Below are 13,270 nucleotides of genomic sequence, written 5' to 3'. Positions count from 1 at the left end.
TGTCTCCATGTCCATAATAACCAATATATATTTCAAAATGGCAAATTAAGAAACCGGATAGACCAACATTCATTTTTGAAATTTGTGGCTAAGATTTAGTGGTGTTTCAGCAGTACACATTAAACAATTATCTCAACATATTAAGATATTAAAATATTACTTTATTGTAACAAAAACATTATCTGGATTCCATTAGCTCCCAATAGGTGGCATGCCAATAAATAGTCAAAATCTTTAGCACACAGGTATGTGGCTTTTTGTTGGTTTGGTTTTTAATGGGAACCATAGGCCCGGGAAGATGATTTCTACAATAAAAGTCCTGACAGAGAATCACTACTCTATTATTTATGTATTAAATCCAATAAATAAAGTAAAAAACATAGTGACTTGTCACTTGACCACCTGGGACCAAAATGTTAAAAGGTAAGCCTTCTAAGGACAGAGAGACCAAGCCAGACTTGGGAGTGAGACTAGAAATAACTTTGAAAATCTAAACATTACTAAATGACCTTTATATTTCCACACCCAAATGCATGTGGTTCATATTCAGATAGACTGCAGAAAATATTCTCTTAATATCTACAATTTTTGTGCACAGTTGTGTTTATTGTATTAAGTACATTTCTTAAAAACTACTTGTAAATAAAATTCTATCATGTCTCTCTTAGGACAACTCACAAAAATGAATCTTTCCATAAAATAAAGACAACGTCTATGTAATTGTTCATAAAATTAGACTTCATTTTGTAAAATCCAGGAACACCAAAAGCTGAAATCATCAAGTTGAAATCAAAGGTTTAAAACTTAATACAAAGAAAGAGTTTATCATAGAATTTTTTTTTTTTTTTTTTGGTATACAGATCTCTTCTCAGGGCTATGAAAATTTCTATGTATGCTTACAGTATTTTAGAAATATGTCTATTCCATAAAAGGCAAATATAACCTGTAATGTGAACAATCACTTCCTAACTTATTTTTCTTTAGGCTCACATATACTAGATTGTGCTATTTTATTAAGCTGAATCCCTCAGAACTCAGGGTAACAAAAGGACTGGATTAGTGGCTCAGGAAACCCACGTATCTCTGTCCAGAAGCAGGTGCCACCTAACATCTGAGTTGCCTAGACACCAATCTCTTAAATGAGTAGGGAGTTTTAATTCTTCAGATATATCATTACCATTACAAATCCCCAAAGCATTTCTAATGACATTTGTACCTGACTAATGCACAGAGAAGCTGCGATGCGACAAAACAATACATAGGGCTGGTAAAAGAGACCAAGTCTTCTGTCCCAGAGTCCAACATGTTCGCCAGGACCTTTCTTGGCAATCTCCTTCCAGCTTGAGTGGTGTCAAAGTTTTGTAACGACCACTAAAATAATGGTATCTCTAGGATAATGTTAACAACATAGTTGGTGAATATCTTTCCTCTCTAAAAAAGATCTGAGACCTCTTGACACTTTCTTTCCTTATTTTTTTTTTCAGGCAACAAGAAATTCGGGATACTTGTGAATTTTCCAAACCTTCTCATCCTTAACTGAACCTCGTTGTTGCCTTATCTTGCAAGAGTGTACAGTCCACCTCTTAGAGGTAGACAAAGCTGTGAATCATGACCCAAATGCATGTTCTACAGATGGGAAGACGCATGGTACCGTGGAATGGCTCTAAGGGTGCCATGAAACCAGGAGCATGCCACAGAGTTGCAACTCCAGACTGTCAGCAAATCAGAAGTAATTTTCTACCTAAATCAGAGTTTAATTCATTAGCCCACATTAATTCACAAGTTCTAACCAATTTCTCAAAACGCAATAACACAATCTTCCAACCTAATTATCTTCATTGACAGCATTTAAAAGCATTTGCTGAGACACATTTCTTCCTTGTGTCAGACAGGATCAACGTCAAGTGAGCAGCTTGGGTGGACGACATTCTGTCTAATTGCAAGGGGTTGCCATTTCAGGAACTAATCATTTCTTGCAAGGGAGAAATTCTCCCCTAGAGTGGACACCAATAAATAAATTCCTCCCAATAAATAAGGGTTTAAATATGTACCTGTTTACAATTGTGTTCAGATTCTCAAGATCATCATGTGTGTGTGTGTGTGTGTGTGTGTGTGTGTGTGTGTGTGTGTACTCTTGGCATTCTGTTGAATTGGAAATATTACAATATAGATGACTTCCACAATAATTTTAATCACTTAGAGAAGTTTAGGGATCTGAAAAGAAACTTTTAAAAACAGAACAACAAAAGAGATAATTTGTAATGAAAACACCATCCCATCTAACTACCACTCAGGAAAATGATAGATATTTCCCTATAAATAATCATGAGAAAAGAACTAGGTTTTTTTGAAGGCATTTATTTCAATAGCTCATTCACTAAAACCCCCTAAACTTTAATCCAAAACAGTTCATTTCCATTTCCTTTTGATAATCAGAAAGGAAATCAACCCACATTTTTTAAACAGTCATTTTTTTTAGATCCTTTACTGGGGGGTAATATCTTTTAAAAGCATTTTGAGTGAACGTATAAGCAAAAACTACTAAAAGGACAAAACATACTTCTTATTCCTCATGTCAAGTTTAACTTTTACTTATTTCATATCTTCTAAAAGTCATTGCTGCCATTAGGCCTTTGCTTTGTGAGGTAGCCAGGTTTCCCCTAACACTGTCCACTAAACTCATTCTAATTCATGCCCTGGGCCAATAACAAATCTACTTTTCCAGCTGTAATGCTTTAACAGCTTAAATTTCTAAAGTAACAGGCATCTTTTGCTCCTTTGAAAACCAGTTCTGGCAGTGTGATGTAAAGGAAAGTAAACACTTAAAGAGGTTCAAATATGCAGCATCAGAATTCACGTGTCAGATATAGACACTGTTGTATTTAATGAAGGTCAATGCCCAAATCCCGGAATCCGGTTTAGGCAATGGGACTACAGATATATTTTGAAAGATGGAGAGTCAATTAACAAGCACATAATTTTGTTGTAAATCTGTTATAAGACATATATGAACAAGAAGGGACAGCATTTCTAATTAGCATGCATGAATCAAAAACCATATATACGCCATGCTATATTCAAATTAAATGAACCTACCTTATAAACTTGTCCATATGTTCCATTTCCAACAAGTTCCACTAATTCAAAAATCCCTGCAGGGTCCTAAAAGAAAATAAAAAAACAACAAATATTCAGCACAATATTCTAGGCATTGTTGTAATCAAAAGCAAAAATTCAAAATAAGCAAATAAATAACCTTAGCTTTGGGGGTACTCATGTGTTAATATTAATTGCTATTAAAATTTAATTCAGCTACAGCTATGAAATTAGTCAAAATCTACTTTCTTTCCATTTTACATCTCTATGAGATGTGTTTAAATCAGACAAAAAGAGATATGACTTTCACTGAAACAATAACAAAGAATTAACATATTTCTCACAGTTAGATGGAAACACACTTGCAGGTACATCAGGATAAAATGAAAGAGCCATCATCCTGAGAAAGGATTCTAATTTCTCAGATCTTTCTCTATGAAGCTTCTGAGCTGTCCATTATGTTGAACACAGTCAAGAAGGGGGTGTTTCTGTGTGGTGGGGCAATCTTACATAAGGTAGTCAATGGCTCCCAAGAGCAAATGCAACCAACATAGCTGCCTCTGGGGCACCTGGGTGGCTCAGTCAGTTAAGCGTCCAGCTCTTGGTTTTGGCTCAGGTCATGAGTTCACGATGCCTGAGTTCGAGCCCCGCATCAGGCTCTACACTGTTAGTGCAGAACCTGCTTGGGATAGTCTCTCTCCCTCTCTCTCTAGCCCTCCTTTGCTTGTGTTCTCTCTCTCTCTCTCTCTCTCTCAAAAATAAATAAATAAACTTTAAAAAAAACACAGCTGCCTCTCTCAGCATGTTTTTCTTTGGATCATATTCCTTCTTTACAAGGCTGTCCTTGCAAAATATGTTTCTGTGGATGGTCTCCAGATCCTGCAGTACCTGAAGAGTCCCTGCAGAATTTTGAAGACAAACTAAATTGGAGATTGATGCAAGTCCTTACCACCAAACAGGTGTCACCTAACCCTCAGAGTCAGCTAAATGTGAGGGTGCTCCACAAATGTCCAATGAGTGCTACTTCTTACTAAATTACTGTCCACAAAAGTTGACAAAAATATCAAAGCCTATAAAATTCAACTCAGAAGCATAAACTGACTCTGACCTCTACTGATATCTAATTGGACAGAAATTATTTCTTTAAGGGTCTAAATGAAGAATCACAAACTTAAACGTCCACAGAGGCTAGGCAAGTAACATAAGAGAGCAAAGTGCAGGGCGCCTGTGGCTCAGTTGGTTAAGTGTCTGACTTCAGCTCGGGTCATGATTTTGCAGTTCGTGAGTTCGAGCCCCATGTCAGGCTCTGTGCTGACAGCTCAGAGCCTGGAGCCTGCTTCAGATTCTGGTCTCCCTCTCTGTCTCTGTGCCTCCCCCACTCATGCTCGCTCTCTCTCTCTCTCTATTTCTCTCTCTCACACACACACTCTCTCTCTCAAAAATAAATAAACATTAAAAAAAAAAAAAGAGTGAAGTGGGCCAGCTGGGGTCTATGGCCTGAAGAAGCCATGTCTCCCTGCAGAGAGGGAGATAACATAGCTGGGACCAGTTGGTTCTTACATTAACCTATGAGCACAATATTGCCAGGTCTGAAGTTTTGTGTTTTGTTTTTGTGTTTTGTGTTTTGTGTTTGTTTGTTTCCAAGATGTTCTAATTTTTATTTTTTTAAGTTTCTTTATTTATTTCGAGAGAGAGAGAGAGAGAGAGGCAGACAGAGAGAGAGAGAGAGAGGAAATCCCAAGCAGGCTCCTCACTGTCAGCACAGAGCCTGATGCGGGGCTCGAACTCACGAACACATGAGATCATGACCTGAGACAAAATCAACTGTCAGAGGCTTAACCGACTGAGCCACCCAGGTACCCCTGTCTTAATTTTTAAATGTTAGGCGTGAACTGTGAGGGGAGGCCAAATAAAAAAAGGCTGCAAAAGCGTCAACACTTTTGTAAGAGCACCACCATATGTTGTCAGGGTGACTGAGAGGCAGGAGAGGGAAGGCCTGGGCTTTGGATTAAGACAGACCTGGGTCAAATACCAGCTTTCCCTTGACTGGCTGCATGATCATAGGACACCCTGGGAGAGCACCTCAGTCTCTGGGCAGAGAAAACAGATATGACACGCGCCTTGCAGAGCTCTGATGAGGAGTGAGTGAGGGCCTAGCACTACACCCTGCACATGGTTGGCAATCGGCTAACGTGTAATAGCAGTCATCCTGAAGCTGAGGGTCTGCACACCACTAGCAGCATTTAAAAGGTGAAGGGCTGCTCAAGGCTGCCATGCATGGGGAAGGAGACAAATGAGTTTGATGTGACAAGCGAGAGTCATTTCGAGTTACAGTCTTCAGCACATCAGGCCCAAGGAAAGCCCTTTGCTGTATGCCTTTGAAGACTCCGCAGAGAAAACAAATTAAAAAATAAAACAAAAGCCCAGCAGTTGAAGCACGTTGTCACCGAGAAAGATTGTCATCTGCGTAATCCATCGTGATAAAGCCAGGAGGGCAAGAAACCACACTCCACAGCCTGAGAAATCTGGAGGTTCCAGCCACGCCCCACGTGGTCAGGGGGTGTGGACAACGTTCCAGAGGGAACCCTGTGACAGGAGAGACGGTAAGGGCCCAGGGCCCTGTCAGCGGAGACCCCGTGGCTAACAGAGCACCTGGGAGGCCTCAGGATGGGAACAGAAAGTTGTGTGTGTGAGACCGCCAGGCCAGCAGTACAGCAGGTTCTATTACATGCAGGATTAGAAAGAAATGAGGGAACGAACGGTGGGGGAAAAAAAGCCCACAAATGGTGGCAGCTGCTGTTTGTTTCTAAGTTGTGCTCCCAGTAGTTTGTTTTCTCAGCGGTGTTTCTGCAACAAATTTTGAGAGAGGTTCTACATTTGCTCGAAATATCTCAATTGTGTTTTCAACATTCGTTTTTCTTGACTAAAAAAACAGAATTTGAATGAAAGAGAGAAGATCCAGAAGGGTGACTACCACCTGCCTTAGGGAGCCTAGGAAGCAGTGGGGGAGGGGATGGTGGAAGGGGAGGGCAGGAGCAGAGCGGGGACGAGCTTCTAGGCCAAGGGCCACCCCACCTCACAGACCCCTCCTTGGGGCTGAGGTTCAATGGGCTGATCTCAAGAGCATCTGGGCAACTGACTTCTAGCTCTTTCCTCTTGAACAGTCCACTAGTGGGCCTACGTCTCAGCCAATCAGGACCAAGGAAGTGCAATGCCAAGACTTTTGTTCCAGCTGCTGGGAGAGGGGTCTTCCAGCTGGGTGCATCCAATGGACTCAGAATTAAAGGTCAGAGTAGCCACAGGGATGAATTGGTGACCACCTTGGGTAGATAAACAAACTAGAAACAATCATGAAATTGGGGTGGTTCTCCAGGAAATGGGACTCAGAATTACTGAGATTTACACAGAGGGATTTTATCAGGGTGTTCCACGGAATCAACACCAGTTGGGAATGAAAGAATTCGGATTGGAATGAGCAGACAGAATGATGCAACGGAACCAAAACTTCATCTGATCCCACAGGAGCTCTGGAGCCAAGGCGACTCTTCAAAGTTATCCTACCCCGGGGCATGGGAGCCTTTGCACCCCACCTCCATTGACTAGTCATTGCATACAGGCTGTCTGCTGTCCCCATCCCAGAGGTTATGATCTTGTGTGAAGTGACACTCTTCTGCTGAGGACAATCCCCAGGTGAGAACAATCACTAGCTGCCTTCACTCCCAGCAGGTGGACCCCAGCAGGTGGACAAGGAGTGCCTCAGGAGCAAAGAAGGCAACTGGGTGACACATCACCCACTTGGCTAGAAACGAGTACCAACGTGGAACTGGTTGAGAAGTCGAGAAGCAGCTATCTTCTACAGTATGCTGACAATAATAAGACAATAATAAGACAAAATGGCACAATTCGGGTCATGGTATTTACAAGGAGGAGGCTCTCTGAGACCCTGGAAAGCAGAGGGCAGACATATTGTCCAGGAACACTTGAATTAAGCACTTATCCTAAGCTTCCCTCTCCCCTACCTCCACTCCAAATACCCAAGAGCTGATGTTTGTGAATACTCCCATACACAAATGCATCTAACTGCTAGTTAGGCTCTTGTGGAATAATGCTACAGCTTGAACTGGGTAAGCACTCATTCATGTGTTTTCTCCACTCTTGGAGAACTCTAAAATAATTTCTCCCAAGGGTCACCAATGACCTCAATCTCTTATCTATAATGGTCTCTTCTCAGTCCCGTCCTGGCTATTCCCTTTGAGGCATTTATACTGCCAAGCATCATCACTCTTGTTGAAATATGTCCTCTCCCTTGTCTTCTAGCATACCACTCAGTTTCTCACAGAGATTCTGTTTCTTCCACCCAGACCTTAAATATAGGCTGACCCCAACGTTCCAACCTCATGCTGGTCACTAAGTACTAACGATTTCATCTCCCAATATCCATTATATCCATCTACTCTGTTCTGTTCATACAACAGGCCTCATCTTCTCTTGCCGGGACTATTTACTTTCAATCAATTCTTTCCTCCTTCACACTGAACTTTCCAAAAAGACACAACACACCATGCTTTAGAATCCTACACAGTGTGGTTCAAATTGAAAGTCGAGGTCCTGTCATTCTCAGGCCCAGTGTTCATTCCCACTCTCACGTCCCATCATTTTGTACTACAACTAACCGCCTCAAACCACCTGCTGTGTCCCTAGCACTCCTTACAGGCCATGTCTCTTTGCCTTGGTTCATAATGTCTGTCTGCCAAGATTATTCCTTCTACCATTCAGGCAAGCCCGGCCTTAAAAACCCAGTATGCCACCTCCTCTGTGAAGCTTTTCTCAAATTAGTACCACCAACTCTCTGCACCCACAGCACGTTGTACATAGCTCTATCATAACCACTTTCACCTAGTGCCACTCCCCCTCCCATTTCTTTCCCTTGATAAATTACAAATGCCCTGAAAACAGGGATTATAACATATTTATTTTAGAATTTCCGAGCACTTAGCATGGTGTCCAACACAGAACTTCTAGACATAACTATTTGCTGAATAAGGTTGATGCCCCACTCCCAACTCTCCACCACACGCCTAGAGGAAGCTGCCAAAATTGGGATCAGAATGTCAAGCCAAAGGTCTAGCAAACTTACAACATTTCTTTTTACAATCTAGACAAGCTGTCCCAGTCACTACCCCTTCCATTTCCCTTACCCAGCTTCCAGTTGCACAAAACTGGCACATACTCTAGTTCCTATGGTATTCCCAGCTCTAAGGAAAATTCATAAAGCCTGTTGGTCTAAGCTGTGCTTCAGGTGCATTGAGAGGACAGGCTGTCAGGATGCCGCCAAGTGCAATGCAACAAGGCGATGTACCTAATAATCATGTTACAAAGACAGGAAAGCCAAGAGACAAGATTCAGCTTAATTCTCTCTCTCATGTTTGTTTAGCTGCTCATAAAGCCAGGATGGGCAGCATGGAAGAAGGTTACATACGCCAAGAAGAAAAGAGCAAATCATTGACATTTACCAAAGTCAGGAATCCCTGTTGGCTATACAAGCCTTTATTCAGATCTTAACCTTTGCTGGGAGATGGAGAAGAGAATTTAATTCTAAGGTAGAGTAGTTTACATTATTTCATAATGAAACATAACTACATATCAAAAGGCAAGCTGTTCCATAAAAGAAAATGTAACTTTTCAGTAAGTACTGATAAAGACAAATTTGGTTAGCCACTATAATAAAAATCACAATAATAGCGAACATTTTAAGTGTCTTTACGTGCCAGGCACTATTCAAAGCATTTTCCACGAATGGGTCATTTAATTATTACAACTATGTCAAATGGATGCTCTTGTTGTCTCCTGTTTTACAGATGAGGAAACTGTGGCACAGAGAAGTTAAGCAGTCGGTTAAGGTCACACCATTGATGAGTGACTGATCTAGGATGGGTATCTGGCTGGCCAGACTCCAAACACTGGACTCTTGACCACTTTGGACCCTTTCAGCTTCATAAAATCAGCATTCCCAGCCCTTGACTTACTACTCACTAGCTCTCCAGGTTTGGGCAAGCTTCATCACTTCCCTGAGTCTCAGTTCCTTCATCTTTAAAATGGGGGATAATATTGCCTCCCTCACAGGGTTACCTTGACAGCTGTGAAAGTGTCTAGACTAGCTCAGGGCCTGACACCTATAGTATTTCAACAAACATTAACCTCCTTCCTTCCTTTTTTTTCTCTTCAAAGAGTTCATTTAATATACACAGCCTATGCCACAGAAAAAATCCATCTGTATTCTGTATATTTTCAACTAACAAAGCCATTAAAGAAAATCTATTGTTTTTAACCAACACCAAGCACTTAGCAAACAGGGTCAGACATTTATGGACAAACAGATGTCTCTTCAGAAATTACTGAGAAATTGGGAAGACACATTAAGTTTAGGGGGGCTCCTGGGATGCTGGAATAAATTCTCTCCTTCATCAGCTGATGAAATTCAGGCAATACTGGCAGGCTCAGGCCTGACTTCACCGCAGAACGGAGAGATTTAAGATTTAGGGGTTAAAATCCCAGCCACTGAATTATATTTTAATTCCTCCAGGCCCCCTGAATGACCCAGCATTTCTCAGAACACTAAACAACATCTCTACACTAAATCCCAAAGATCGAAAAAGACAAACCTAAATATATAACCAGGACGATGACTTCCTTCGTTTCACAAGAGGTGATGTATATTCTCCCCAACCCTTCTCCCTTCTCTGAGATGAAATTAACAGAGGGATTGGGAGAGATGATGGCCAGTGGCCAGTGGCCAGATTCTAGACACCTTTTCTCCCAAACTCCTCTCAAAGACCACTGTTCTGTTGCAGATCTTTCACTTGGGGTCACCAGTGCTTTGACGGGGTAAAACAGACCCCAGTAGAGTCCGGATGGCTGATACGGCTCCCAGAATGGCTGGCCACCCCCAGATTCCCTACTGACATCTGCCAAATGACTGTGCTTTACTCTAAACTTATGGGCCTTGAAAAGACCAAAATGTTATTTCTCTTGGAACCATATTTAGCAGCTGTTTTGTTCGGTTTCAGCCCTAACTGACAAGCATATGCTTACAAAAGCAAAACAGCACAAAGAAAACAGGAACAGTAGGAGAACTCTCCATATTTATCTTGAGCCTCCAGGCTTTTCAACACCATCGTTCTTCCCAAGTGAGCACAGTGATGGGAAACATCGTACTGAGGCCACATGCTGTACTCACAAACAGGCAAGGTCCCTCAAAGCTCATTTTTTACTGGCTTTCCCTCCTTCTAATGCAGGGATCTGAAGACCCAAAGGTCTTACCTTCCACAATGGGGTTTACTCAACCCCTGAATGCTACCCACACTCTCCACACCCAACTACTGTCCAATGTAGGAGTGGGGGTACACTGGCCCCTGCCTCCTGGTGCTTCCAATCTGATGAAGGATCTGATGTAGTTATGAGCACACATAACTACACATACATGGTCATTTAAATTTCAATTAAATTAGAGTGACAAGCAACATGGAGGAAAAATGCAAGGTGCTCTAAGAGTATATACCTGGTAGACCTAGAATATAAACCAGACTTATCTTCATTAACATACTGCCCAAGCCAGCATTTCAAATAGAAGAGGTAATTCAAGTAAAAGAATATACTACAAAATATAAAAATAGGGGTGTTTTGGTGGCTCAGTTGGTTAAGCATCTGACTCTTGGTTTCAGCTCAGGTTATGATCTCACAGTTTGGTGAGTTCAAGCTCTGCATCTGGCTCTGCACTGGGAGCACAGAGCCTGCTTGGGATTCTCTCTCTCTCTCCCTTTCTCTGCCGCTCCCCCACTTGCACTGTCTCTGTCTCCCTCAAAATAAATAATAAGCTTTATATATATATCATATATATATTATATATATATGATATATAATATAAACTCAAAATAAATAAACTTAGATAAAGAACAATGAGTGCTGAATTTTCTCATTTGATCATTTGTGCAGAACAAATTAAATTATGCAGACCTATCAACTGATGCAAAAAAGCTAGGGTTCAATTTAGGATTCCACTCCTTGCTAGTGTTATTTGACCTCTTGTATTCTGGTTTTCCCACTGTAAAATGGGAGAATCCCAATTGGCCTGCCTTCCTGGCAAGGCTGTGTCCTGAATGTGAACGTGCTGAACACCTCCCCAGCCCCACTTGTCCAGTGTCGTCCTTTGGAAAGGGTGGTACTGACTGTGGGCTGACTCCAGGACACCATCTGCCCCACACAGTTGAGCCTAGCTAGGTGGTATTGCTCTTCTTTTTACCAGTACTAGCTCCTGGCAGGGTCAGGACATGGTCCTAGCTAAGCATCAAGCAACACCATCCTTGATGATGGTGGCTTCTAGCCCACAGGACAAGGAGTCCAGAACCTCCCCACCTTCTATTTGGTTTGCTACCTGTTTAGTTCCACCTGCTACTAAGCAACCATTGGTAGTGAAACAGCTTCCCATGCATCCTGCTCCCACTCACCTGCTTCACTAGAGACTCTATAGCTCCAGCCTGTCCTCATAAAGGCAGCCTTTAAAATTAGATCTGAAACCTGCTTCCTCAGAGCAATACCTGTGAGACCTGAAGCTGTAATGGTCATTATTACTGTCTCTGAAATAGACAATGGCCTAAATGCTTCATATATTTTTTCATCTTTAATCCTTACAACTCCATGAGGAGTACATATTACTAACCCCAATTTTCAGATGATGAAACTAAGGCTTCAAGGAATTAAGCAACTTACCCAAGGTTAAATATTATGTGGTAGAGACAGCAGCCAAGACCAGGCTATAAAGTGAGGATAAATACACCTCTTCTGAGGACTGTTCTGAGCACCAGAAACAACGTATATAAAGAATTTCGCACAATGCACAGTAATAAATAAAAGCCACTGCTACTGTTGCCATTGCTGCTGGTATTAGTAAACATTGTCCAAGGTGATAGCATTGGTTAGTAGTAGAGGTGGGAGTCAAATCCAATATTTTGAATGAAAGTCTGTCATTACTCACTTTTCTACAAATGGCCAATGTTGAAACTAACTTGTAGTTACAGGGATGGTGAAGACCTTGCAGTTTAACAATGGAGCCAGAGAAGGGCCAGTGACCTCCAACCAGGTAGTGCAATCGGCCAAGCGACTTGGGACTAGAAGTAAAATATGCCAGTGGTTGCTCAGTGTCCCTGCCTTCCCACTCGAGCCTGCAGTTCCAGAGGGGGAAACCAAGCGGGCTCTCAGATTCTATCCAAAGCTACAGTTTCCTTTCTTTTCTTTTCTTTTCTTTTCTTTCTTTTCTATTTTTTTTTCCCCGATTTTGCCATCAGCTAAGATGAATACTGGTTATTTTAAGTTAATCAATTGACAGCGAGAGGCAGTATACCAAGCTAGTTAAGGCCACAGACCCTATAGCCAGAAATCCTGATTCTGATCCCAGCTTCACCATTTACTAGCTAAGTGACCTTGAGTATATTATTTAAATCTCTCTGTGCCTCAGGTTCCTCAATTGTAAAATAGTGATTATAGTATGTCCACTAAATGGGATTATTACAAAATAATTAACATACATAAAATATTTAGAGCAATGTCTGGTGTGTTGTAAGTACTCAACAGTGTTGGCTAATAATTCTTTATCTCAAAATACAAACTCCAAGAAGGAATGACTCCTACTGGTTCTGTTCACTGCAATCTCCCCAGTACTCAGATCAGTGACTGGGACATTATAGACACTCAGAAAATATCTGCTGGCTGAAGGAAGAAAGTCCTACCACCAAGAGCCACAAGACAGTAAGATCTCTGACATTCAGGAGCAGGGATTTCTGAGATCTTGTCAATAAATCCCTCTCCCCATTTTACAGAAGAGCAAAGACCCAGATAGATAGTTCCTATATACTCATACAATGATAGGATTTTCCAACAAGAGAGTTTACGTGGAATGTCCAACATATCACCTAGTTAGTGGCAGAGTTAGAACAAGGACCCCAAGTCCTTTAGACTTCTAGTCTTTTCTTCCAGTCAATAAAATCCTCTGAGGAAAGGAAAGAAATCACTCGCTTTCAAACAGTGTCTGGCAGGGAGGAGAGCAGGAGTGTGGGGAGGATAGGTAGTGCTTGCATTCAGTTGTAAATTCCAGGTATTTGGGTTGAGAAGTGAATCTAAA

General features: G+C 41.6%; 1 protein-coding gene across 11 annotated transcripts in view; it reads right to left on the bottom strand.

Moving 5' to 3' along the window:
* The window catches only part of TNIK (TRAF2 and NCK interacting kinase), a 396,267-nt gene that overhangs the window by 307,434 nt on the left and 75,563 nt on the right, over positions 1–13,270 (bottom strand). For all 11 annotated transcript variants that reach the window (XM_045502990.1, XM_045502979.1, XM_045502982.1 and 8 more), the window contains exon 2: positions 3,097–3,162. In XM_045502990.1, the coding sequence (XP_045358946.1) occupies positions 3,097–3,162 (66 nt within the window). The remainder of the gene's footprint in view (positions 1–3,096; positions 3,163–13,270) is intronic.

This window comes from Leopardus geoffroyi, chromosome C2 (genome assembly GCF_018350155.1).
Source record: "Leopardus geoffroyi isolate Oge1 chromosome C2, O.geoffroyi_Oge1_pat1.0, whole genome shotgun sequence".
In the NCBI taxonomy this organism is placed as follows: domain Eukaryota; kingdom Metazoa; phylum Chordata; class Mammalia; order Carnivora; family Felidae; genus Leopardus; species Leopardus geoffroyi.
The sequence above is the reverse complement of the archived record's forward strand: the minus strand, read 5'-3'. Positions and strand labels throughout refer to the sequence as shown.